At 40.6% G+C, this 26,738-nt stretch overlaps 1 protein-coding gene across 2 annotated transcripts in view; it reads left to right on the top strand.

Annotated features, from left to right (window-relative positions):
* Nucleotides 1-25,935, top strand: part of CCDC77 (coiled-coil domain containing 77) — a 29,499-nt gene extending 3,564 nt beyond the window's left edge. The window contains exons 2-12 of one of the 2 annotated variants that reach the window (XM_019711336.2): nucleotides 652-705; nucleotides 2,912-3,149; nucleotides 6,060-6,112; nucleotides 13,544-13,640; nucleotides 14,480-14,552; nucleotides 15,678-15,769; nucleotides 16,734-16,882; nucleotides 20,646-20,862; nucleotides 22,356-22,481; nucleotides 22,580-22,732; nucleotides 24,782-25,935. In XM_019711336.2, the coding sequence (XP_019566895.2) occupies nucleotides 668-705; nucleotides 2,912-3,149; nucleotides 6,060-6,112; nucleotides 13,544-13,640; nucleotides 14,480-14,552; nucleotides 15,678-15,769; nucleotides 16,734-16,882; nucleotides 20,646-20,862; nucleotides 22,356-22,481; nucleotides 22,580-22,732; nucleotides 24,782-24,928 (1,383 nt within the window). In that variant the 5' untranslated portion in view covers nucleotides 652-667 and the 3' untranslated portion in view covers nucleotides 24,929-25,935. Of the gene's footprint in view, nucleotides 1-651; nucleotides 706-2,911; nucleotides 3,150-5,969; nucleotides 6,113-13,543; nucleotides 13,641-14,479; nucleotides 14,553-15,677; nucleotides 15,770-16,733; nucleotides 16,883-20,645; nucleotides 20,863-22,355; nucleotides 22,482-22,579; nucleotides 22,733-24,781 lie in introns of both variants that reach the window. The other variant, XM_019711335.2, reaches the window with a different exon arrangement.
* The last annotated feature ends 803 nt before the right edge of the window (nucleotides 25,936-26,738 follow it).

The following is a 26,738-nucleotide window of genomic DNA, read 5'->3' as shown; positions in this document are numbered from 1 at the left end:
TGGTGATAAGAAGGTGGTAAGGCAATGCCAGAGCAGCAGGGAGAACTTCATCAAAGTGACATTGGAATTCTGGAGGAGAGGGTTTATCTTCCTGAAAATCTCTGATAATATTATTCAAAGTAGAGGCACTCAAGATCTATCTAATCAGTTGGAATGGAGATTGTGAATGAAACTGAAAGCTTATAAGTAATTTTTTTCTTTATCTAAAATGAAATAATAGTACACTAAATAAAGATAAAATCAATCACTTTGTATTTATCTTAAATTTAGCGTAATGGGTCCTCTACCTAAATTTCCACTTACTATCTCTTCTAGAAACTTGCTGCATCTCCCTTTCTTGTAATTTCACCGAAAGAATTATAATAATTTGTTTTGCACTGTTGCAGATAATCCTTACACTAAGGAGGCTTTCTTTTTGTTTGTGTTATCCATCCAAATATTAAATACCATTCTGATTTTATTTGAAAATAATGAGAAAGAATACCTTATGAAAATTCAAAAGTTGTAGACCTTGAGGACTTGGAACTGCATTTTAAAACATCCCTTTCTCATAGCAGGCTCATGCGATGTTGGAGAGGGAACCTGTCAGTGTAGTCTCTACTGTTCGTTCTGTTCCTGACCTCTCATTCTGAATTTTTGTGTCTTTGACAGGTGTGGAAAAGACAGCATGAACTTTACGCCAACACATACCCCTGTCTGCAGAAAGTAAGACATTTGCTTATTTTTTGAGTTAAAATAAAGAATCAAGACTTCTGTAGCCTTAGTAACAAGTTAGCTTAGGAACTAGAAGAGTTTTGGCAGCAGACTTCCAAACTCTGGGTTTGAACTATGTTAGACTCTGTTTTCTATCCTTATTATGTGAAATTTAGATAGAAAACGAGGACGTACTAAATGTTAATACCAAAGTCCAGGCAGTGTGAGCAGGCCTAGTACAGTGCCAGTGCATCCTGGTTTGCAGAGCAAACAACCAGCATACACGGGGGGACTTGTAATTCGGGTTCTGCCTTCACCTTGCTGCGTGACACATCTTCCTCATCCTCACTGCCACAGCTCTCATCTGTACAATCTCAGAAATACCTCTAAGTTCACCTACTAACCTATTTCCCAGGGTTGTTGTCAGGTAACCCCCTTTGAAAACATGAAACATCACGTGAAATAGTGTTTCTGTCATGAGTTTTTAAATTTTTTTTTTTTTTTTTAAGATTTTTTATTGGGGGAAAGGGAACAGGACTTTATTGGGGAACAGTGCGTACTTCCAGGACTTTTTTCCCAAATCAAGTTGTTGTCCTTTCAATCTTAGTTGTGGAGGGCGCTGCTCAGCTCCAGGTCCAGTTGCCGTTGCTAGTTGCAGGGGGCACAGCCCACCATCCCTTGAGGCAGTCAAACCGGCAATCTTGTGGTTGAGAGGACGCGCTCCCACCAACAGAGCCATCTGGGAGCTCAGCTGCAGCTCAGCTCAAGGTGCTGTGTTCAATCTTAGTTGCAGGGGGCAGAGCCCACCATCCCTTGCGGGACTCGAGGAGTTGAACTGGCAACCTTGTGGTTGAGAGCCAACTAGCCCATGTGGGAATTGAACCCGCAGCCTTCGGAGTTAGGAGCATGGAGCTCTAACTGCCTGAGCCACCGGGCTGGCCCTGTCATGAGCCGATTGAGAAATGATTGAGAAAATAGTGGTTTTTTTCCTTCATGCTAACTGAAAGTACATTTTAGTATCTGTTCCACACAGGCTCACCTATTAAAATGCTGACCATAACCCTCATTAACTACAATTCTGGGCTTCTGGTCTAAACGTTCTTCACTCTGCTTTCTATTTTGTTGTGTTGTAAATTGCAGGCAGTTAGCCAACATGGATTAGTTTTCACATGAGGGTTTCTTCTATACCATTTATTTTCTAACTTTCGTTATTTTAGCTTAAGTCTCTTGTTTGCTAAAAGCAAACAAAGAACAAAACTTCTTGTCCAGCTTTTGATTGGCCTTAGTTGTTGTCTAGTCTTTATCTGTGTCATTCAAACGTCTCTAGTGCTAGACATTACGACCTGATGTGGTTGTGTGGTAAAATGCAAGTATTTTTAGGTATAGGTATACAAGTGGCAATATTAAGGAAGGGAATGACAAATATGAGTGTCACAATTAGAAAATAAGCCTAGTTACAGGCTTATTTTCTAATTGTGACTCTCATATTTGTCATTCCCTTCCTTAATATTGCCACTTGTATACCTATACCTAAAAATACTTGCATTTTGCAAGTTCCAGTGTTAAATAAATGGTAATATCTTTTATATATGCATCTACATACATTTTTTCATTTAGTATTGTTTGGATGATTCATTCATATGTATACATGTATATCTATTTCACAGTTTCTGATAACTTTGAATAATATTCCATTGAATGAACATACCATAGTTTATTATCCTATTGGATGGACATTTGGAAGGCTTACTGTTTTTGTTATTACAAATAATGTTACTATCAACATTTTCTTATGTGTCATCTTGTACATAGGTGCATGAGTTTCTTTAGGACGAGGAATTGCAGTTTTAGTAGCTTCTGCCAGTTTACTCTGTAGTTTCACCAAGTTACACTTCATCAGCAATGTACAAGTGTTCCTGTTGCTGTATGTCTTGTGGTATTAAATTTTCTGTTACATCTTTCGACTTTATATTCTGTTTTTTTAAATGATGTTTTTATACTCTACATGTATTTTTTGCATTCAACTTTAAACCTCTAATACTTGGAAAGCAATTCATAAGATTATTCACTAACCTGTAGCATCAAATTTTTAAGGTTTATGAGCACCTTAATTATAAGCACCTTAAGAACATAAACCCCCTTTTTATGTAAGAACTTATAATGTCTCATTAATGTTTAGACAGTTTAATGAATACGCGTCCTTTCTAATTTCACTTAGGCCGACGACTGTCTCCAAACATGGTGCTGCCTTCAGTGGTTCCACCAGGTGGAAGGGAGTGTCTTTCTCAGATTCAGTGGAGTCAACTCCCTTGCCTTCCATCGAAGATCGTCTGGCCATCCTCTGCCCTTCTCAGGAGCTTCTGGAATATTATCAGAAGAAGATGACTGAGTGTGAGGCAGAAAATGAGGACCTACTGAAGAAACTGGAGCTGTACAGAGAAGCTTGTGAAGGACAGGTACAAAAGATGCTACATGCCCTCTTAGGACTCTAGTTACATTTATTCATTACCAGAGAAGATCTTAGAAGTACTGGTTTGTATCATAAGTAGATGTTTTATTAAGAAAACTTTATTTTTTATTCCTTTCTATCCCAGCATAGCTACCTACCCTTTGGGGCCCTGATTGGATCATAATCCCCGGCAAACTGCTCCACCTCTAAAATCTTTTTTTCCCCCTACAAACAGGGAAACTTTTTTTTTTTTTTTTTACTTTTTTTTATTAGGGAACAGTGTGTTTCTCTAGGGCCCGTCAGCTCCAAGTCATTGTCCTTCAGTCTAGTTGTGGAGGGCGCAGCTCACTGGCCCATGTGGGAATTGAACTGGCAACCCTGTTCAGAGCTCGCGCTCTAACCAACCAAGCCACCCAGCCACCCCTAAAATCTTAACTCTTGCATCTCGGTCTCTGTCACTTCCGGTTCTTTCACCCCTCGCACCTGACTTCGTTTCGCTTCATTATCACCTCCAGGCTCCTTGACTTGGCAGCCTTGTAAGTGTTGCGTGTCAGCTTCTGACGTTAGGTCCTTCCCCGCTCACCTGAACCCCGTTGTGTTTCACTTCAGCAATAACTACGCCTTATTCTCGTGCTCCACTTCATAGTGAAACCCTCGCTGGAACTGCACCTACGTCTCTGCAGCCGGGCTTCCCAACCTTGGCACTATTGACATTTTAGGCTTGATAATTCTTAGTTGTGGGGATTGTGCTCTGAATTGTAGGATGTTTAGCAGCCTCCTTGGCCTCTACTTATTAGATACCAGTGACACACACACACACACACACACACACACACCTCCAGTTGTGACCATCAGATGTGCCTGCAGACGATACCAGATTTCTCCTGGCGTATAGGCAGAATGGTTCCTAGTTGAGAACCACTGTCCTAGAAAGGTCACAAACCATTAAAGAATAAAACATGGTAAAGAAATTCACCTGTGTCCTCAATCACTCCACAGCCATTTCCTTAGCGGTCCAGTTGGTTCCTTCTCGCTCTGCATGTGCGCCAGACCTTACCTGCTGTCCTCCAGCCCTTTAGCCCTCTCAGTAGGCAGCAGTCTTGCTTCCTAGGTCACAGAGGAGGTACCAGCCATCATGCATGAACTCCTTCCTGCCCATCCCCACAGTTACCTACATCTTCCCCATCTCTCTTTTTCTTACAGCTTAGGGATAGCTCTGCCTCTTCAAGCTGAGTTGGTCCTCCACTGTCCCTGGCCCCATCCCTTTTTCCTCCTAAAAAACCCTTCATCATCTCTCTTCTCTGTGTGTTCTATTTTTAAACTCTTGCCTAGATTGGCCTTTTCTCCTCAGTACTGTGTATAAACATACTCAAGTCTTTCCTGACTTTTTAACAAAAAACTACATGAGTTGTGCTTCCCTCTCCACCTACTCTCTGCTGTAGATGGCTCTTTCTTCTCTCAGCCCCATTTCTGGAATCGTGTGACTTTATCACCCACTCATGACGCTCTGACTGCAGTTTGGTCTCATCCTCACTGTTCCACTAAACTGCTTCTCCTGTGGTCTCCAGTGCCCATTTGCCAGAATGATCTCTTTGTGACCTCTCCAGTGTTTGTCACTGTTGACCTCTGCTTTCTGAAAACTCTTCCTTTCTTGATTTCTATGTCATTTTTCTTTCTGTTTTTATCTCACCTCTCTGAACAGTTCTTCTCAGTTAGCATTGACAGTTCCCCTTTGTCAGTCTTAAACGTCACAGTTCTTCCAGATTCCACCATAAATGATCTCATTTTTAACCATACGACTCCATATGGGGTGCTGATGTCCAAAATAACTAACACGGACTCACTTTTCTCCTGAGCTCCATGACAATATGTACATATGTGAACTAATCTCGCTTTTTCCACTCTGCCCACACATACACAGAGACCACTACCATTTTCCCTCTCTCCATCTCTTATTTCTTAACTTTCTCTTATTCTGTGTCTTGGTTAGTGGTATCATTGCTTATAATTCCGCTCAGCCCCTACATTCAATCATGTAAATACTGTTGATTCTGCTTCCTAAATATCCCTTAATCCATTCCAACATGCTCATCATATTGCCTCACCCTACTTCAGACTGTATCTCACCTGAGACACTGAAATGTCCTCCTTACTCAGTATCCCAGCTTCTAGTCTCACACCTCTCCAGTCTGCCTCTCATTTTTCAGTCCAGTAACACGGAAAAACTCGTAGTTGTCCAAACATTTAAGACTCTGTTGGTTCTGTATTCCTGTTCTCTTTCCTGAGAGTGCCCACCCTCTGCTTGTCTACATTTTTCAAGTTTTAACTTTTTGGTAGGTTGATTTCTGACTTCCCAAAAAGGCAGAGCTACCTACCCTTTGGGGCCCTGATTGGATCAGAGGTTTTACTGCTGCTGTACTTTCCCCTCTCTGCCATTTTACCATGTGTATTCCTCCATTAAGTAACTTTCATTGTTTGCATGTCTGTCTCCCCATAAAATACTTTGTATCTTTATTTTCAAAAATTTCATAATGCTTATTACATAGAAAGCATTTTTTTTAAGTGTGACCAGAACAGGTGAATCATATGGTATTCTGGGTTCTGTCGTCTAAAAAGAAGATGAGAGAGCTTTGTCATTATACGCATACGTCACACTTACCCTGTGGCTTTTAAACTTGCGTCTAAACACAACTTGTTGTTATTTGAATTCTGTGTTAGTGACACCATTCACTTTGTACTATTTCTACACAAACTGACTCTTCCATATCCAGTAAGACGTTACTTCTGTGAAGCCCATTATCTTTTCAACTACTTTTTTTTCTTTCAGCACAAACTAGAATGGGATTTGCAGCAGAGGGAGGAGGAGATTGCTGAACTGCAGAAAGCTCTGAGTGATATGCAGGTCTGTCTCTTCCAGGAACGGGAACATGTTTTGCGCCTCTACTCAGAAAATGACCGGCTGAGAATCAGGTACCAAGTGGGAGAAGGGAAATGTTGGAGTTATAGTTCTAAGTTACACGCGACAAGATCAAGTTCTCGGTGGTAACTCTCAGGTTGTGTTCCCCAGGAAACGGACTGAGATGGACATTTGCCTGCAGGATGGTTAGTAAGGAGGCTCGCAGGAATAGCATCTGTGCGCAGAGTTGGGCAAAGGGAAAATTTGAATGGTGACACGTGATAGCAGGCTTTAGCCAACCCCATGGGGAGCTCTGAGGCAAAACAGCCTTTCAGAGGCCACGGAGTCAGACTTTGTACCACCACAGAGATCTGTCATGGGATGTAGGCTGCCACCAGGGAGGCGCTGTAAACTTGGGAGAGGCAGCCCCCGTCAGCCAAAGCCAAGTCCTGAGAAGCACTCAGCAGCTTGGGGGCTTCTTGGTCCTGATGGTGGCATCTGAGCGGTGCTGCACAGCCTCCAGCACAGTGCACTTCTTTTTAGTTCTGATAAAATACACTTAACATAAAATTGACCATTTTAGTCATTTGTTTGTTTGTTTTAAAAATTGCAAAAACCGCAATTACTTTTTTGGAGGGGGTTATATTGGGGAACAGTGTGTTTCTCTAGGGCCCATCAGCTCCAAGTCAGTGTCCTTCAATCTAGTTATGGAGGGCGCAGCTCAGCTCCAAATCCAATCACCGTTTTCAATCTTTGGTTGCTGGGGGCGCAGCCCACCATCCCATGGGGAATTGAAACAGCAACCTTGTGGTTGAGAGATTGCTCTCTAACCAACTGAGCCATCTGTCTGCCCCTCCGGAAGCTCAGCATCAGCTCGTTTTCTTCAATCTAGTTGTGGAGGGTGCAGCTCACTGGCCATGTGGGAATTGAACTGGCAGCCCTGTTGTTCAGAGCTCGCGCTCTAACCAACTGAGCCATGTGGCTGCCCCCATTTTAGTCATTTTTAAGTGTATAGTTAGGTAACATTAAGTACATTCACATTTTTGTGCAGCCATACCCCACTGTACATTTCCAGAACTTTCTCATCATCTCATACAGAAGCTCTACCCATTAAACAATAATTCCCCCTCCTCTTAGCCCTTAGTAACCACTATTCTGCTTTGTCTCTATGTGTTGGACTATTCTAGTAACCTCAGAAAAGTAGAATCATATAGTATGTTGCCTTTTGTGTCTGGCTTATTTCACTTAGCATAATGTTTTCAAGGTTCATCCACATTGTAGCATATGTCAGAATTTCATTCCTTTTTAAGGCTAAATAGTATTCCATTGTATGGACATATCACATTTTGTTTATCCATTCATCTGTAGGTGGACAATTGAGTCGTTTCCACCTGCTAACTATTGTGAATAACACTGCTATAAATATTGGTGCCCAAATACCTGTTTGAGTTCCTGCTTTCAGTTCTTTTGTGTATTTACCCAGAAGTGGAATTGCTGGATCAGATGCTAATTTTGTGACACTGTCTGCACCATTTTACATCCCATCAGCAGTGCACAAAGGTTTCAGTTTCTTCACATGCACATCAACACTTGTTTTCTATTTTTTTAATAATAGCCATCATACTGGGTGTGAAGTGGTATCTTGTTGTTTTGATTTGCATTTCCCTAATTAGTGATGTTGAGCATTTTTCACGTGCTGATTAGTCATTTGTATATCTTTAGAGAAATGGCTATGCAAGTCCTTTGCCCATTTTTGAACTGGGTTGTTTGCTTTTGTTGTTTAGTTTTAAGAGTTCTTTATATATTTTCGATGTTAATCCCTGATCAGATAAGTGATTTGCAAATGTTTTCTTCTATTCTGAAGGTTGCCATTTTACTGTGTTGATTGTGTTCTTTGATGCACAAAAGTTTTTAATTTTTGTAGGTCCAATTTTCATATTTTTGCTTTCCTTGCTTCTGCTTTTGGTGTCATATTCAAGGAATCGTTGCCTCCAATATCACTATTTTTTCTTCTGAGAGTTTTATAATTTTACCTCTTACATTTAAGTCTTTGATCCATTTTGAGATAATCTTTGTACATGGTGTTAGGTAAGGGTGCGACTTCATTCTTTTGCACATGGATATGCAGTTTTCCTAGCACCAGGTGTTGAAAAGACTGTCTTTTCCCCATTGAAATTTGAAGATCATTTGACCATATACGTAGGACTTATTTCTGGGCTCTCTATTCCATTGATCTACATGTCTGTCATTATGCCAGTACCACACTGTTTTGATTGCTGCAGCTGTGTAGTAAGTTTTGAAATCAGGAAGTGTGAGTCCTCCAACTTTGTTCTTTTTCAAGATTGTTTTGACATTGGAGTCTCCAGAGATTCCATATGAATTTTAGGATGGATTTTTTTATTTCTGCAAAAAACGTCATTGGTATTTTTATAGGAATTGCACTGAATCTATCTACAGATTGCTTTGGGTAATCTTGACAACTTAGTATTAAGTCTTCCAATCCCTGGACATGGGATGTCTTTCCATTTATTTATGTGTTCTTTAATTTCTTTCAGCACTGTTTTCAGTGTACAAGTCTTTTACTTCCATGACTATTTTAATTCCTAAGTATTTTATTCTTTTTGATGCTATTGTGAATTGAATTATTATTTTCTTAATTTCCTTTTGGATTATTCCTTGTAGTGTACAGAAATGTGGCTGATTTCTGCATGTTGAATTTGTGCTCTACTTTGCTGAATTCACTTATCAGTTCTAAGAGTTGTGTCTTGTGGTTTGTTTGCTTGCTTGTGGTGGAACCCATAAGGTTTTCTACATACAAGATCGTGTCATCTTGAACAAAGGTAATTTTACTCTTCCGTTCCAATCTGCATGTCTTTTCGTTCTTTTCCTTGCCTATTTGCTCTGGTTAGGACTTCCAGTACTGTGTTAAATAGAAGTTGTGAAAGTGGGCATCTTTGTCTTGTTCTTGATCTTAGAGAAAAACTTTGTCTTTCACCATTGACTTTGCTGTGGTCTTTTTCATATATGACTTTTATTTTGTAGAAGTTGTTTCCTTCTATTCCTAGTTTGTTGAGCGTTTACGAAGGTCAGACAATTAAGTTCACAAACTCATCCTAGAAAAAGTGCTACACACCTCATTGCTGAATATCACTACAGTCACCTTCGAAGTCCTCCCCTTGGGAAGCTATGCACTGACACCAGCCCCTAGTCAACCCTTCCAAGCAATTTTGGAACTATTTTTCTGTAATGGCCTTCAGAGCTGTCATCATATTACCCTGGATGTCCTGAATGTCATCAAAATGTCTTCCTGTCAATATTTCCTTTCTCTTTGAGTAAAGAAAGAAGTCATTGGGGGCCAGATCAGGTGAGTAGGGAGGGTGTTCTAATATTTATTTACTGGCTAAAAACTCCCTCAAAGACAGTGCCGTGTGAGCTGGTGCATTGTCATGATGCAAGAGCCTTGAATTGTTGGCAAAAAGCTCAGGTCGTCGAACTTTTTCACACAGTCTTTTCAGCACTTCCAAATAGTAAACTTGGTTAACTGTCCAGTTGGTACAAATTCATAATGAATAATCCCCCTGATATCAATAAAAGGTTAGCAACAGCGTTGCAACAAGTTCATGAACTTAATTGTCAGAACTCGTATATCACAAAACGGTGTAGAATGTTGTCAAATGCATTTTCTGTATTAATTGATGATTGTGTTTTTTTCCCCTTCATTCTGTTAATTTGCTGTATCACATTGATTGATTTTCATATATTGAACTATGCATGCTTTCCAGGAATAAATTCCACTTAATCATGGCGTATAATCCTTTTATTTTGCTGCTGAATTTGGTTTGCTGGTATTTTGTTGAGGATTTTTGCATCAATGTTCAAAAGGGATATTAGTCTGTAGTAGCTTTCCTGTAATGTCTTTGTCTGGCTTTGGTATCAGGACAATGCTGGCCTCATAGAATGAGATAGGTGGTGCTGCCTCTTCTTCAATTTTTGGAAAAGTTTGGGAATGGTTGACATTAGTCCTTTAAATGTTTGGTGTAATACACTAGTGAAGCCGTCAGGTCCAGGGTTTTCGTTTGTCAGGAGGTTTTTTTTCTTTTCTTTTTTTTTTTAAAGATTTTATTGGGGAAGGGGAACAGGACTTTGTTGGGGAACAGTGTGTACTTCTAGGCCTTTTTTCCAAGTCAAGCTGTTGTCCTTTCAATCTTAGTTGTGGAGGGTGCCGTTCAGCTTCAAGTTGTTGTCCTTCCAGTCTTAGTTGTGGAGGGCGCAGCTCGGCTCCAGGTCCAGTTGCCATTTCTAGTTGCAGGGGGCACAGCCCACCTTGCGGGAGTCGAGGAATCGAAGTGGCAACCTTGTGGTTGAGAGCCCGCGCTCCAACCAACTGAGCCATCTGGGAGCTCAGCGGCAGCTCAGCTCAAGGTGCCGTGTTCAATCTTAGTTGCAGGGGGCGCTGCCCACCATCCCTTGTGGGAGTCGAGGAATTGAATTGGCAACCTTGTGGTTGAGAGGACGCACTCCAACCAACTGAGCCATCTGGGAGCTCAGCGGCAGCTCAGCTCAAGGTGCCATGTTCAATCTTAGTTGCAGGGGGCGAAGCCCACCAGAGCTCACCATCCCTTGCCGGACTCCAGGAGTTGAACCAGCAACCTTGTGGTTGAGAGCCCACTGGCCCATGTGGGAATCGAACCAGCAGCCTTCGGAGTTAGGAGCATGGAGCTCTAACTGCCTGAGCCACTGGGCCGGCCCTGTCAGGAGGTTTTTGATTACTGATTCAGTCTCCTTAATAGTTTTAGCCTTGACCTGATGCAGAACTTCTGTATTTCAACTCTGAGCCACATTGAAATCTCGTCTTCCATGTCACTTGATGTGTGGGCCAGAGCAGTATTCCAAAGTATGGAACATGTGTCTAGAACCTGAAGAGTCTTTCTCAGAATTATGCTTCCTTCTTGGTAGTGGTAGGTGTGAGATGCAATAATTTGTCCTTTATTCTCAAGGGAATATCCTGGCATGCCTAAATTGGACCCCTAAAACTTCACTGATATGCTTTGTAAGGTTTACCTCCAACACTCTTAAGCACGTGTATCTTACCAAGGGTCCTAATGCACTTGCCATTTCATATCTATCCACTCTGATTTAATGTGATATCATCAATAGTGAACAAATGTGATCTGTAGAATGGCCAGATCCTGGTCCCTCCGGACTGATTGGATAAAGAGCAGAAAAGTTAACAATGGTCCTAAAGAAAGACTACAACAAATAATGTTGTTCATCACGTGACTGAGAACTGCTTGTGGCTTTTTTAGGAATGGACAGGAATACCTTAGCTTAATCAGTAGCCACATACCACGTACCCAAGTCCAGGTTAATCTGCTCTAGCAAATATTACGTCTGACACAGTGCCTGCAATTGGGACCTACTTTGTACTAGTGTACTGGTACCCACCTGGTGTTGCATAGGTCATACTTGTGAGGGAAATGAGGGTCTGATGGAGACCTCCACCCCTGTATCCTTTAGGTCTTTATTTATCATCTTGGCTGGGGTGATGAGGGGCAGTTTCAGAGGCCTCTACTTGCCTTAACCCAGAAGCCAAGAAACCAATTTGGAGGTTTATCCAACTATCAAATGTGTTCATTCCAGTTATTCATTTGGAGATGGGGGAAATGACCATAATTGGATCCAGTGGACCTATTGTGAGCTGGACCTGGGCCAAAATTTCATTTATTCCATGGTCCCCATAGCCCCAATCTTGTGATAATGCTTTGGGTCACCAGGTGTCAATGTGAACTCAGACCATATCTAGTCTTCTTTGGAATGCCTGTGTATTTCCTTTTGCCCCATGTACAATTACTTGAATAATTGGCCCTAGGCCCTTTGGGGAAGGATGGGGGGGTAAGGGGATTATTACTGTGTACATTTACTGTGGTGTCACCGGGTCCTACCTTCTGGGAGACCTAGTTCCTCCTTCAGGTAATAGTCCCTGGGTTTTAAAACTGGCTGAGATGTGGAAAATGGGTCAGAGATCATGATTTTTATGTGGGGCACAGCACTCAGCCTCTCTCCATCTTTGATTTATTTTAATTGTTTAAGCTATACCGTGTTGACCCATCTGTCTTGTTGCTGAGAACATTGTATCCTATAAATCATCTCCATATCACAGGCTCTGAAATCTCATTTTAGAGTTTAGAGTTTGCTTCCTTGCTCCATTTCTTTCCTTTGTTTTTTTTTTCCCCAAGATTTTTATTGGGGAAGGGGAGCAGGACTTTATTGGGGAACAGTGTGTATTTCCAGGACTTTTTTTCCAAGTCAAGTTGTTGTCCTTTCAATCTTAGTTGTGGAGGGTGCCGTTCAGCTTCAAGTTGTTGTCCTTTTAGTCTTAGTTGTGGATGGCGCAGCTCAGCTCCAGGTCCAGTTGCCGTTGCTAGTTGCAGGGGGCGCTGCCCACCATCCTTTGCGGGAGTCGAACCGGCAACCTTGTGGTTGAGAGGATGCACTCCAACCAACCGAGCCATCTGGGAGCTCAGCGGCAGCTCAGCTCAAGGTGCTGTGTTCAATCTTAGTTGCAGGGGCGCGCTGCCCACCATCCCTTGCGGGACTCGAACCGGCAACCTTGTGGTTGAGAGCCCACGCTCCAACCAACTGAGCCATCCGGGAGGCAGCTCAGCTCAAGGTGCCATGTTCAATCTTAGTTGCAGGGAGCGCTGCCCACCATCCCTTGCAGGACTCGAGGAGTTGAACCAGCAACCTTGTGATTGAGAGCCCACTGGCCCATGTGGGAATCGAACTGGCAGCCTTCGGAGTTAGGAGCATGGAGCTCTAACCACCTGAGCCACCGGGCTGGCCCCCCTTGCTCCATTTCTGATATAACTGTCTTACGTTGGGTTCCCTGGGAAACAGAGGAGATTTACTTGCAGGAGATTTCTTGGGGAGTGCTCTCAGGAATAACTTCCTATGAGGGAATAAGGCAAGTCTGATTGGGCAGAGGTTGAACTGTGCTTTAGTTACACCCAGACTCAGCCAATACCACAGGGCGCTCTAAAGTTGGGAAGACCCTTCTGAAATATCTTGAATTGAGGCAAGGAGATTTGGCTTTCATATCCCTCATTAGCCAGGCACTGGGTGCAGGCTGTCCCTTAGGCATGTAATTAGGTAAGGCAGGCCCTCTCAACCCATGGCAGTTCTGGGGACAGATTGAGCTGTGAGCCATCAGTTTGCAATGTTGCTGGCAGTTGGGGGAATGAACCCATCAGTCGTGGGAGGAGAACCTGAGCAGTGTACCCCAGCATCTACTGCATTTCTAGAACTGAGAAATTCGTTTCTGGCCACTTCGCTCTGAATTACTAAATGTAAGTACCTGGTGTTTTAAAAATTAGAGCTGAGGTCTAGATAAATCCTATTCAATTTTAATTTGAGGCTATTTTAAAAAGTCAGAAGGGAGATCCTTCAAACAGAAAATTTTACTTACTGTGGACACAATGTGTGCTTACTCTCTATGAGAATTGCAGGGAGCTAGAAGACAAGAAAAAGATTCAGACTCTCTTGGCTCTTGTGGGAACAGACACTGGAGAAGTGACCTATTTTTACAAGGAGCCTCCCAACAAAGTAAGTAATATTTGGTGCAGACAGCAGGGTAAACATGGCTTTTTCAGAATACAGGCTAGGGTCCAGAATCAGAGCAATTTTGGTGCTTGCTAAAGTTAGGAGAATTAGCTATCATACTCCCTCCTGTGTCTACCTGTTTACAAAGCATTTTCTATAATTACAAAGAGCTTTATGATTTTATTCTTTTTCTTCAAAATCCTTGGGAAGTAGCACTCTTTACCCATTTAACGACTTGGAAACCTAAAGCACAGAGGAATATGTGTTTTAGATGAGATGAGAGAGGAAAACGGGAGCAGACTTAATGTGGGAGCAAGTTTCAATACTCAGGTTTCTTTTGTAATCTTCATTTATACCGATTACAAAAGTAATGCAGGGTCTTTGTTAAAAACAAACACACAGAATTCTACCCTAAAAGTAGTGGCTCCCATAATCTGTATTCCAAAGATAAAGTTCTTTTTCCATCCATATAGAAATATTTATATGTGTATATATGATTTCATTTTTTCACTTCTATGAACAGTGCCTCAGTGAGCATGTATATTTACATGTGTATACTTCGGTGTTTCCAGCACTTTCCTAAAGACCCTTGTCAGAGACCCCTTTTTTAAAGCAGGTATTGCTAAATTACCCTGAAGTTTTACTTTTTTAGTTTAAATCACCAATCCTGGGTTTTATCCAATTTGTTACTTTGTCTCCTTTGTCTCATATGTATGACGTTCTCATATGATTTTGTCAGTTTTGACCATTTCATTTATGAATCGTGTTTGATCCGTGGAACTAAAGCTAAAAAGTTACATTTACAAGAAGGCTATTTCTATACCTTCTTTTTGCTTTTTCAGGTCACCATTCTCCAAAAGACTATGAAGGCTGTAGGTATATGTGAACAGAATGAATCGTCAGCTGTCAGAGCAGGTACCAAGCATATTATAAATTCTCATTGATTCAGAATTCAAAAACTGCAAATTAGAAACTTTTTCTTACTGTACAGTGATAATGAATGGTAGTCTAAGATCTTACTGACCTTTTTTAAAACCTTTCCATGATGTTTTAATAGAGTAGAAATAAATATATAATTAACATGCTTACGGTGATAAGTCATGAAACAAAATTTGGACAGCGCTGGAATCACAAAATATTACTTAGCCTCTCTAAGTCTCAGTCATTTTCTCACTCTCTTTTAATGGAAATCCCAATTTCCTCCCTCCCTTTCTCCCTCCCTCCCTTTCTTTCTACTGATATATAACTGACACATAATACTATATTAGTTTCAAGTGTACAACATAATGATTTGATATTTGTATATATCGTGTTTTCCCAAAAATAAGACCTAGTCAGATCATCAACTTGAATGCGTCTTTTGGAGCAAAAGTTAATATAAGACCTGGTCTTATTTCACTATGATACAAGACCCAGTCTTATCTATCATAAGACCGGGTCTTATATTAATTTTTGCTCCAAAAGACGCATTAGAGCTGATGGTCCAGCTAGGTCTTATTTTTGGGGAAACACGGTAGTAGGAAGTGATCACCATGATAAAGTCTAGTTACCATCTATCACTACACATAGTTTTAATTTTTTTTTCTTGTGATGAGAACTTTTAAGATCTACTCTCTTAGCATGAGCTTCTTGAATTATCCAAGGAAATACATTTTGTTCCATGCAATTTTAGTGTTGCTTATTTGTAAAATAATTTTGTCTTTTAAAAATTGGGTGATAACATCATAACCAAAATGTTTAGGTTTAGTTTTTCTTATTCCTTACCCTTTCTGATTAAATAAGACTGCAAAGAAAATAGATACGACTCCAAAGGAAAATTTAGTAGTTTATTCTTCAGAAAGATGGATATTATTATCCAGGTGACATCCTAGCAGAGTTCCCTTATTGAAAAATTAAGCACTGGAATTATTGTATGTTTTCCTTTTTCTTCCTTTCCTTCTCTTATAGATAAATGAAAATGAAGTCTGCAAAGGTAATGCTGATACTCGAATATCAGAAAGAAAAGCTAAGTAAAGGTCTTCATTTTTTTTTCTCTTTTAGATTGTAAAGTAAGCAAAAGAAAACCAGCAGTGAGAGAGAAGGAAGAAAGTTCTGAGCAATACCAAAGAGATATACAAACACTGATCCTACAGGTAAAGAATTTATTTTGTCAGACCAAAACAGTTTCTGTCCAACTGGTTGTGGAAGGTTGTGTGACATACCTTCATTAGCGTATAAGTATCTCCTTGTACACGTTACATCTAGGCATCATGTAATTAAAATTGAGAATATTCCTAATTTATAGCAGATTATATTTTACAACCATTATTCTGTATTCAACCATTCTAGAGATGCTATTCTGAACCTTCAGTTCATCCCGCTTATATGCTATGCCCTAGGCAACAAAACCATCATACAGTAAGAATTCCCTTTGTGGTTGGCCTGGGGGATAAATAGACTTGCAGCTGTCTGTGCTAATAGATCAACCTTTAGGGGTATATCAGTTTATTTAGTGCATATGTTCTAAGGAAGTAATGAATCACCCTCTTACCACTTGGTAATTGTGTGTCATTTGCAACCATGATCTTTCATCTCATTGCCCTCAAGTTCCTGTCATTCTCAGGAGGCTCTGTTGATTTAAATGACAGGTTGTACGTGTAGCCAGTATCTCCATTTGGAGTCATGATAGCCAGACTCAGAGAAGGAAGTTACATTATACTCACTTTGTTCCACTCTTTAAATTAAAAACGAAAAGAGTCATTCTATTTCTATGCAAGTCAGGAGTCTTAAAAGTGAGACAGTCCTGAAAGTCCAAAAAGGGCTGTCGGGAAGAGGTGAGAGTCTTGGGGTGGGGAAACGGATTTTCTAGCTGTCTCTGTGTGATGTCGGTGCTTCGCTGCGTGTGAGCAGTCTTTTCTTGTGTCGCCTAACCTCATTTGTGACACTAAATGAAGAACATAGTTGAGGCTTTTCTTCTATTTGTTTTGCTGCTGTGCTTTTGTTTGTTTGTGGGTTTTTGGTTTGTTTTTAAATTTTTCTGGAGAAAGGCTCACTTGTAGAGTTAAGAAATGAGTGGAAGCGAGGCAGGACTGGACACTTCCCCCGTGGCCTATCTAGGTGGAAGCACTGCAGGCTCAGCTGGAAGAACAGACCAGACTTTCTAAAGAGCAAGTTGAAGGGCTTATGGAGGACAGACGGATTCGCCTTGAGGAAATACAAGTTCATCACCAGAGAAATCAGGACAGAATCAAAGAGCTTACCAAAAAGTGAGTGTTCAAGAAAGCTATATGGGGGCGGACGGGTGGCTCAGTTGGTTAGAGCGCGAGCTCTGGGCAACAGGGCTGCCAGTTCGATTTCCACATGGGCCAGCGAGCTGCGCTCTCTGCAACTAGGATGAAGTCAATGGGCTGCCGCTCAGCTCCCGGGTGGCCAAGATAGCTCAGTTGGTTGGAGTGCGGGCTCTCAACCATAAGGTTGCCGGTTAGACTCCCGCAAGGGATGGTGGGCTGTGCCCCCTGCAACTAACAACAGCGACTGGACCTGGAGCTGAGCTGCGCCCTCCACAACTAAGACTAAAAGGACAACCTGACTTGGATGGAGCTGATAAGTCCTGGGAAAAAGTCCCGGAAATACACACTGTTCCCCAATAAAATCCGGTTCCCCTTCCCCAATAAAATCTTTAAAAAATAAAAAATAAAGCTGTACGTAACAGATTCAAAAAATTTTCTGAGTGGCTTAAAAGTTAACAGTTCCGCACTTTTAGCAGCACAGGATCATGAAACTGAAAGGGACCTTGCAAAAACTGTCCTCATCAGACACCCCTGCCTCTGTGTAGGTGGGTATCCAGACTTTTCTAGGAATGCTGTTGACTGTTTCCTTGAAGAGCTGGTGGGTATTTCACATACTCTATTAAACCCATTTTAGTGTTTAGTTTGATCACTGATTCAGAAATGTTCTTTTATCCACTGATATCTTATCTGACTCAATATAATGAGACTCTTTTTTGTTTTCCCCTTCTGCCTTCTCCCCCAACTCCAGTTCAAGCCGTTGTTTCTCAGTCTAGTTGTGTAGGACACAGCTCCCTGGCCCATGCTGGTATCATGAGCCTTGCGCTCCCCCTGGCCGAGGCAGTTGGTCACTGGTCAGCTGCTCATAGCAGCTCATGGCAGCTCTTGGCTGCTCACGTTGGCTGCCAGCCGCTCACGGTGGCACACGGCAGCACATAGCAGACCATGGCAGTTGCCGGCCACTCACGGTGGCACACGGTGCTCACAGCAGCCCACGGCGGCTCACGCCAACCTCCGGCTGCTCATGGCAGCCCAGCTCCAGGGAGAGCTGTTGTTCACAATCTTAGTTGTAGAGGGCGCAGCTCACTGGCCAGTGTGGGAATAGAACTGGTTACCTCAGCATTCATTAGGAGCACAGCGCTCCAACCACCTGAGCTACCGGGACCCTTTTCTTTTATTTGGCCTTTCATTAGTATGGAAAAATATGACTTTATATACTTGTACAAAAAAAAACACAAACTCTCTGTACTCAGCTTTGGTTCCTTACCTACCTGCCTTCCCTCACCTTTCTGCAGTATTATTTCATTCCCACCATTTTACTAAGCATGCCCTTTGTAAGGTCATCAGTGACTTCTTAATTTCTCTGACCAGTTACCTCTTTACAGTTCTCATTATATATAATTAGTATCTTTCTGTGCATTTGACACCTGATCACTCCCTCTTTGAAATTAATCTCCCTGGATTTCTGCAGCACCTGTCTTTTTTGGTTCTTCTCCCTATCTAACCCGCCTCAGCCTTTTGTCTGGCTCCAGTGGCCAGACCTGTGCTGTGACATCTTCGGTTGAATATGTTTGAACACCTCAAATTAGCAAGATTGAGACCAAACTGTTTCTCTGTCCCAACAAGCACTCCTTCCGCCCTCTCAAACCTACTACTTCATTGTTTTCCTCATTTAGTTTAATGATATCACATCCATCCAATTTCCCAAGCTTGAAACCTCAGAATTATCTTCAACTCGCCACTCTTATTCCCTAATTCCAAACCCTATCAAGTGTAACCCTGAGAAGCCTCTCAAATCCATTCTCTGCCCTCTCACTCTTACTATATTGGTTCAACTGATATTCTTATTTAAATTGTTGCAATAATGTAAGTGTTCTTCCTATCTCTGTTCCCTCTTAGTAGTCCTCCTCATTGTTACGAGGTAGGTCCTCCATTAGGACTTATCAGCTGGTGAGAAACATTTGATAGCTCCCTGTTTGGCTTACGATAAAGTCCTGATACCTTAGCATGCATTGTCACCTGGCACCAAGTTAACCTTTCAGTCTCACCTCGTTTTCTGTCACTGTAGTTCACTTTGTCCTTCAGCCAAACTAGTAAAATCTGTTGTTTATGGAACACTTGGTATGTGGCAGGTACCTTGTTATGCAATGTCACCCCTTCTCTGAAGACTTCCCCGGGCAGAATTTTTTCTTCCTCCACATTCCCATAAAGATTAGCACTATGATGGCACTTATCACCATCTACTGTAATTATGTCCTTGTTCCCCCTCCCCCCCTAGCCTAAGGGAACAATATTTTTTTGTCACAGTAATTTGTAATTTTATATTTGTCTTCCAGAATATTAGTAACCATCCTAGTTTAGCATCATCTGCATATCTGAGTACATGATCAGTTCTTTCTATTACATCATCCTAAGGATATTGAATGGCATGAAATCCAAAACCATTAATGACTGACCTTTCAGTGTCACTTTCAAACCAGTTGTACGTTAACAAGACCATGCTTTCCCAGTTTGTAATTGAGAACATAATGTCAGATAGAATAAAATAACTCATTGAAAGTAAGAAATAGCCTTGTGGTAATTGAATCAATCTCTCCTTTATACACACATACATATACCTGATATATACATACATACATATATATGAGTGTGTGTGTATATAAATAATTTTATATATATACACACACACACACACACACACACGGGGTTTTTTTCCCATCTGCTGACAGTTACTCTCCTTTGTACCTAGCATTATGCTATCATTTTCCCCTTATGTGTGTACTCTATTACTCATGAAAATAACTAAGTGGATCTGACATTTGTTCAGTGGAAAATTACAGTGATTGCCTCACAGTACTTAATACTCTTTGCAAACAAGCAGTTTGATTATTTGAGACAGTATTTTTCTAAGTGTTGTTAAACTGATGGGTTGTTTACTTCTAGGGATATTCTTAGTTGAAGGTAGAAACATTATTTGTCTATTCCTAAATCTCAGTCGTCAGCAGGAATCTATTTAGTACCCTGTACATGTCCAGTAATTGCTGCTATCCTTGACAGTCTGATGGTTGCAGGGCAGAAATGAATGATACATAAGTGTACACTTTCACTCAGGTTGATAAACACGCATGTCGACCGTTAAAACGTGACACAGTATAGAAGCAAGTGTTGGATTATAACACAAGAGTATAGATTTAAACTGATAAAGAATTTCAGAGAATGAAGAAATGAAGTGGGCTAAAGTTGTCGAGGTGATTTCATAGAGGAAGTTGCTCTTGAAAAGAAGACAAGCTTTGCTGTCAGGCAGTTACGTGTGGAGCACAGCATAAACAAAAAAAGCAAAACTGGGTTTGACATTTTAGAACTTGTGTTACTGTCATCAGAACACCATGGTTTCGTTCTTTATTACAAAGTCTAGTGCCTGGGAAGAGTCCATATTTACGCAGACTGTGTGAATATGTCTATAGTCCTTCTAATTACATAACCTGAAATTAGCACTCGGGAAAATATCTGTAAAGACCAGTCTGTAAACCAGTGAGTATGGGTATATACGTTATAGTTGGTCTAGTTAAAAAAATGTAAGATTCCCAGTGAGCAGATTAAGCATATTTTAAAAACTGCTAGTAATATTTTACAGAATTTCCATATTGTACAATTTTTAAAGAACATACCTTTATTTGGAATAACTGTATGTCCTCTTGCTGTGTATACATCTGCATGTCCACGTTTGTGCTTTCTTTCATAGTCTCCATCACACCCAGGAACTGCTCTATGAGAGCACCAAAGACTTTTTGCAACTCAGATTTGAAAACCAAAATAAGGAGAAGTCGTGGATGCTTGAAAAGGATCATTTGATGTCAAAGATTAAGCAATACAGGGTACAGTGTAAGAAGAAAGAAGATAAAATTGGAAAAGTTTGGCCAGTTCATGAGAGTCATTATAAGCAAAATGAATACGTTAAGGTAGTTTCCGTATATCTTAAAAAAATTGTGTGTTTTTCTGGAAGAGTTGAAAAAACTCAGAACTCCAAAGAACCTAAGAATTGTCATACAAGATCCATACGGTACAGTAAGCAGATATAGTAACAACCTCAAGAAATAGGTTTCAAAGAGTAGCTCTTTACAGTGTTTGGGGATTTAGAAAATGAAACTTGGTTCATTCATTCAACAAATATTTATTTCACTCCTACTAGGGACTAGGCTCTGGGGCTACAGCAGTAAAGTTAGATCAGGTCTGCCTTCATGGCATTTACATGTTAATGGATGATAAAGAACAGAAACATTAACAACCAAGAAAATGATAGATTATTTTTAAAAAGGTATTAAGGATTTAAAAGGAGTATTTGAAGATTATATGTAGTTACTGGAAGTCTAGTTCTGTAGAGAAGCACTAGGATACTCTTAAGTCTGGTGTTTTTACTGAGACCAGAAAAATGGGACTGAGCTTGCCATACAGACGTAGGAGAAGAGCAAATTTCAACCAGAGTATGCTCAAGGAGGAAGTGGTACCCAAGGAGGTTGGAGGGGTGGCGCTGCGTGATTGGCAGCTGCTCACTCGAATCTCCTTTTGTGTTCTACTTCCTCCTTGCTTGTTTCTCTATAACCATGACATCCTTCTCCTTAAACATACTCCAGGGCCTTTAAACTGGCTCTTCCTTCGCCTGGAATGCTCTTCCCCTGGGCCTGTATGTAAGGAAGTAACATGATCTGATTTGGATTTTTAAAGATCATTCTGGGTACTCAGTGGAACATGTATAGTAAGCATTGTTGATGTTTCTTCCTTTTTAAAGAAGAACTTCATTAATGTGTCCCAAACGTATACAGTAGTCTCTTGGTATCTGCAGGGGATTGGTTCCGCCCCCTGCAGGTACCAAAACCCATGGATGCTCACGTCCCGTATATAAGATGGAATAGTATTTGTGTATAACCTGTGCACATCCTCCTGTATATTTTAAATTGTCTCTACTTATAATGCGTACTACAATGTAAATGCTATGAAAATAGTTGTTATACTGTATTATTTAGGGAATAATGACAAGAAAAAAAAAGTCTGTACATGTTCAGTAGTCCTAACTAGGTAGTACATGTCAGCAACAGTGTAACTTTTTTGTGGAGTATTTTTGTTCCATGGTTGAATCTGGATGTGGAACCTGTGGGCACTACTGGAGGGCCGACTATCATTATGCTTACTTGGGATACTTCTGAGCTCCATTATCTACTCTTCCCAGAGCCAAAAATAATTTGTCTTATTTTAAAGAATGTCTACTATGTACACTCTAGAAAAAGGTTAAGAGAATCCTCTTTCAAATGTTCTCCAAAGTTCCTTGTTCTCTTGTTCCTTAACTCATTTTGTACTTCTGGAAATCCTTTCTTTCCTTTCTTTCTTTACCTAAATGCTATTTGAATGACCTAAATTATAGAACTGAGTATTAATTATTTTCCCTTTTGACTGGCAGTCGCTAAAGGATAAGTTACTACAAGAGAAAAAGCTGTCTAACATGTACCAAACGCAGTGCATTTCCCTAGAAGAAGAACTTGCACGAATTCGTGAGGAAGAAGGAGTGAGGAGAGAGATCTTCAAGGTACAAAATTCTCGGCCACTTATGATGGAGTGGGAAGTGCAATGGCTCAAGAAATGCTTCCCTCATTCATAAATGCCTTCTCATTTCCCAAAATTTAGGATCGCTCTAACAAGATGGGGAAGCGTTTACAGGTAATGACAAAACGCTACGAGGCCTTGGAGAAGCGGCGTATCTTGGAAGTCGAAGGTTTTAAGACAGATATTAAGATTCTCCGGCAGAAACTGAAGGACTTGGAGCAAATGCTCTATAAGGTAATTGCTGATCCTGAATACTGAAAGGGAGAAAAGGGGTACAAGTGAGACAATACGTCATGAAGAAAGATGTGCTCTTTCCCTGATGGCGGGTGCTAATGGATCACCATCCTGTAAGCCTCACTAAAATCGGTTTAACAAGGACACAGTAGAGGGAGGACAAAAATAGGCTGAAATAATTGAATGACTGCATCATTATACTTTCATCTAAGTCAAACCTAGAAATTTTTATCCCAATTCAAGAAGTATTAGTTTGGTGCAAAAGTAATTGCAGTTTCGGATCGTGAATTTTAAATCATTATAACTAGGCTCAAACACATCTTTATTAATCAAGATGGGGACTATTACAATCAACACATATTACAATCAATACATTGTTGCCAGCAAGAAACAAGTTTGTTTATTCCTGTAGCATAAAAATCCGAGCTTTGGGATTCAATGAACTCTTGGAAAGTATTTTCTGCATCCTGCTGGTTGTGGAACTGTTTTCCCTGCAAAAAGTTGTCAAGATGCTTGAAGAAGTGGTAGTGGTTGGCGAGAGGTCAGGTGAATATGGTGGATGAAGCAAAACTTCATAGCCCAATTTGTTCAACTTTTGAAGCATTGATTTTGCAATGTGCGGTCGGGCGTTGTCATGGAGAAGAATTGGGCCCTTTCTGTTGCCCAATGCCGGCTGCAGGCATTGCAGTTTTTGGTGCATCTCATCGATTTGCTGAGCATACTTCTCAGATGTAATGGTTTCACTGGGATTCAGAAAGCTGTAGTGGATCAGACCAGCAGCAGACCACCAAACAGTGACCGTGACCTTTTTTGGTGCAAGTTTGGCTTTGGGAAGTGCTTTGGAGCTTCTAGGTCCAACCACTGAGCTGGTCATTGCTGGTTGTCATATAAAATCCACTTTTCGTTGCACATCACAATCTGATTGAGAAATAGTTTGTTATCGTTGTGTAGAATAAGAGAAGACAACACTTCAAAACGACGGTTTTTTTTAATTTGCGGTCAGCTCATGAGACACCCACTTATCAAGCTTTCTCACCTTTCCAATTTGCTTCAAACGCCAAATGACCATAGAATGGTTGACGTTGAGTTCTTTGGCAACTTCTTGTGTAGTTGTAAGAGGATCAGCTTCGATGATTGCTCTCAATTGGTCATTGTCACCTTCCCATGGCTGGCCACTACGCTCCGATTGCCAGCCACAAGGCTCTCATCTCCTTTGCAAAACTTCTTGAACCACCACTGCACTGTACATTCCTTAGCAGTTCCTGGGCCAAATGTGTTGTTGATGTTGCAAGTTGTCTCCACTGCTTTATGACCCGTTTTGAACTGGAATAAGAAAATCGCTCGAATTTGCTTTTTTTCTAACATTTCCATCGTCTAAAATAAATATAAAATAACAGCAAGTAATAAGTCATTAGCAAAAAAACATAAAGTGAGAAATGCACATTAAAATGATGTGTAACATAACTACATTTATTTAAGAATGTATTCCAATATCAGAGGCAAATTTCAGCAATGCAAAAACTGCAATTATGTTTGCACCAACCTAATAGATTAAAAAAACTGTTTTACAAATGGGGAAAGTGAGTAGTTGAGTAATAAAGTAATTTTTCCCTCTCAGACTCAGCCTTATTTAGAATCAAAGTTGCCTCAAAGCCTTCTTAAAAGAGATTTAATCAGTCGTTCACATATCCTAAGTGATCACTACATTCCAAACAAAGTTGATTATAGAAAAGAAAAGGTGCTTTCTTTCATTCTTTGGTAAATTTACCAGTAATGTTTATATCTTTTTACTCATTGTTAATTGTTCATTGATCTCTATCTCAAGGCTCCTTTCCTGTTGTATGGGAAAGCAGAGAGTCTCATGCCTTTTCTGCTTTAATGTTACTCTGTTTTCCTTCTTTTAGTTAGTCACTAAAGAAACGAAGGATTGAATCTATCCTGTGTGCCAAAAGTCTTATAAAAAGGAGCCAGTGTAGCCTAGTCGTTATGGCTGATGTCTCTCTCCTGGCATATGCTGTAACCATTTCCTCTTTTTTTTCAAATCTCTAGGCAACTCTTAATTCCCGGGCAAACCAGGATCTCGCCATTCTGTGTGAGGTCCGTGACAGCAATAGACGGGCACATAAGATCCAAGGAGAACTGAAGAACCTCAAGTCCAAACTATTTGGTCTGGAGAATGAACTTAGACTTTGCTGATGTTTAGTTTTAGATGTGGCCCTCTCCTGTACCGAGTCTGCTTTCTGAAACCCGAGATCACGGCCGTCTTCTCCCAGAAACGAGGCAGAGTTGACTAGAGTGGAGGTGTCCATTGTTATAAAGATAGGGTGAAGAATCAGGGACCACCAAAATAGCCTTTCTCTCATGCTAAGCTTTGTCGATAATTTATGCTGTCCTATTAACCTTTTTGGGTTTTTTGGCCTAGATTATAACCTAAATTACTTAGAGACTTTCCCCTTATTTCTATTTATAAAGACATGTTTTTGCTTTTTTAAAGAAGACAGTGACAATCGGATGGGCAGGGGATTTGAGGGTTGGGTGTAAAAGGTGAGGGGATTAGGAAGTACAAATTGATAGTTACGAAATAGTCACGGGGATGTAAAGTACGGCATAGGGATATAGTCAGTAATGTAATAACTGCATAGTGCCAGGTGGGCACTAGACTAATTGGGGGCGTGGGGGATCACTTCATAAATGATATAAATGTCTAACCACTATGCTGTACACCCAAACCTAATATAAAATAATATTGACAGTAACTTTAATTGAAAATAAATAAAAAAAAATTGTAAAAAGCCAGTGACGATGAAAACTTAGGAAGAAAGGACTTTTGCTATGAGCTTGTTGAGTGTCAGTAGAAGGAACACTTTCCCTTGAGGCTGCCTTTCTCTAGGCAGATGGGAGAGGCAACAACTGTCAAATGTGAATAGGCAGTAATTCTGCTGTTTAACTTTCTTCAGTCCTGAGCTGTAGGGCCTGAATTCCGTTTTGGACCCAATCTCATAAAGTTTCACCAGAGGGCACTAGAGACCCTACTCTTAAGCAAAATGTTTAGTAAAACAAAGATGCCACTTTGGTAAGAGTGAGTAAAACTTAAAATGATCCTTGTATGAAAAGTTCAGTATTTTACCAATAACGTGTTTTTTTCAAAAAATTATATATTTTAAATTAACTATTTTTCAATAAAATATATAATTGAAAATAGACTCCGAGTTCTTTCATAATTTCTTGTTAAAACCACATACTTTGTTAATGACTCAGTTTACTTGTTCCATGATCTCTGCAGTCCTGTACAAGTATTAAAGTTTTCCGAAACGCCTCCCTTGAAATCATCTGGGGTTGATGGTAATAGATAGTGGTGATGGCACTGGAACTTTATCCATTTGTCTCACCTTTGTCCTTTTTTAGGCAAATTGCTGTGCATTTGGGGCAAAATAATTGTGTATCATTTTGGACAGCCTCTGCGAAATCAGTTGGTCTTAGCTTGGTATGTCATCATCATGATTTACCCAGGAGAAAGCAAAGAGCTCAGGTTTTCATATTTGTGTTAAGGAAAGTGGTGATTAAATGGTCAGTAGGAAGAAAATGCTACCTTTTTTAAATTTAATTTTATTTATTTATTTAAATTTTTATTGGGGACTTTTGGGGAACAGTGTGTTTTTCCAGGACCCATCAGCTCCCAGTCAAGTCGTTTTCAATCTAGTTGTGGTGGGCGCAGCTCACTGGCCCATGTGGGGATCGAACCAGCAACCTTGTTGTTAAGAGCACTGCACTCTAACCAACTGAAACATCCGCTGCCCCCCAGATCAAGTTTTTTTCACTAGTGTATTGGACAGAAATTCTCAGAGGGACCAGTCCTGGGCTTTAGAGGTATATATCCGTAAGTGGATGACCCTTTCTTCCTAACATTTAAGGAATTGGCTTTTCGTGACTTGCTGTTTTGATGCCAGGCAAAACACAAGGGACTATTAAATCATAGAATTTCAGAGGAAGAAGGAATCTTAGAGGT

The sequence above is a fragment of the Rhinolophus sinicus genome, linkage group LG02 (assembly GCF_036562045.2).
Source record: "Rhinolophus sinicus isolate RSC01 linkage group LG02, ASM3656204v1, whole genome shotgun sequence".
Lineage (NCBI taxonomy): Eukaryota > Metazoa > Chordata > Mammalia > Chiroptera > Rhinolophidae > Rhinolophus > Rhinolophus sinicus.
The sequence above is the reverse complement of the archived record's forward strand: the minus strand, read 5'-3'. Positions and strand labels throughout refer to the sequence as shown.